The sequence below is a fragment of the Carlito syrichta genome, unplaced genomic scaffold (genome assembly GCF_000164805.1).
Source record: "Carlito syrichta isolate Samal-C Ts95f unplaced genomic scaffold, Tarsius_syrichta-2.0.1 Scaffold302423, whole genome shotgun sequence".
NCBI classification, from domain to species: domain Eukaryota; kingdom Metazoa; phylum Chordata; class Mammalia; order Primates; family Tarsiidae; genus Carlito; species Carlito syrichta.
In genome coordinates this window covers 1-1,094 of record NW_007246519.1, presented here as the reverse complement: position 1 = coordinate 1,094, position 1,094 = coordinate 1, and the positions used below count along the sequence as shown (strand labels likewise).

Genomic DNA, 1,094 nt, shown 5'->3' with positions numbered 1-1,094 from the left:
CTGATTTTTTGATTTATTGTAGAGATGAGGTCTCGCCAAGTTGCCCAGGCGGGTCTTGAACCCGCGGGCTCAGGCAATCGACTCACCTCAGCCACGGGATTACAGGCTGAGCCACTGAGCCCGGCTATTTACTCTGTTTTAATATGAATTCTCTGTAATCTTGCTGCATTACTATAACCCTGAAAACTTTTGGTTCCCCCATTGAAATATAAACTTGAGGGAAGGCTTTGTTTCTGGTTTATCTTTGTGCAACCTGTGCATTTAGCGTAGTCCCCTAATTTATAGTGGACATCTGTAATTTTTTTAAAAATGTATTTTCAGTTCAGCTGAAAAATAACATTTCCTCAGCAAAATTATATAATTGTGTTCTAAATTAAAATTAAAAGTAGGTTTTTTTTTTTTTTTAAAGTAAACATATACATGATCACATCGTAAAAAGTATCTAACAAAAATGAGGGTACTGTGGAAATACCTTAACAAATATTTAAGATTGATGTGTCCACAAAATATTCCTGTAACTACTTAAATATTCCCTGGAATCAATTTTAGAAAGAGATTTCAGTTTCTGATAGGCCAAGGATATGACCTGCTATGTCCTTTCTCTTTTTTGTTTAGGTCACCAGAGAAGATTGAAGCCCCACTTTCTACATCCTCTGGAAAATTATCATCTGATGCGGTCACTCAGATAACAACAGAAAGTCCAGAAAAAACTACATTTTCATCTGAGATTTTTATTAATGCTGAAGATCGTGCACATGGACTTTCAGAGCCCAGTACTCAGAAGCTAAATAAAACTCCTGTCAAGTTTGCTTCATCGTCTTCAATCCAACAGATTACTTTTCCTCGTGGCTCGGATGGTAAGAGAATGTGATTGTATTTTAGGTCATTATACCAATTCTTTTTTTGTAATTGTCTTAGAAATTTGAGATTGTGTCTTTCAGACAGAAAACCTAATTTTAATTTAAGAATTAGGATCCATATGATTGTATTCATCTTTTATTTACATAGCTATCAAGAGAAAATGATTTCTTATATTTCTTTTTTTTTTTAATTAATCAGTATTTTTATTATAGTTTTGTGGGGTACAGTTAAGG

The 1,094-nt window shown here is 33.9% G+C and overlaps 1 protein-coding gene across 1 annotated transcript in view; it reads left to right on the top strand.

The window, feature by feature from the left end:
• Positions 1–857, top strand: part of ALMS1 (ALMS1, centrosome and basal body associated protein) — a gene marked incomplete at its 3' end in the record, with an annotated part of 133,449 nt that extends 132,592 nt beyond the window's left edge. Inside the window, exon 11 of the mRNA XM_008056627.1 lies at positions 616–857. Within this exon, the coding sequence (XP_008054818.1) occupies positions 616–857 (242 nt within the window). The remainder of the gene's footprint in view (positions 1–615) is intronic.
• Between the last annotated feature and the right edge of the window lie 237 nt (positions 858–1,094).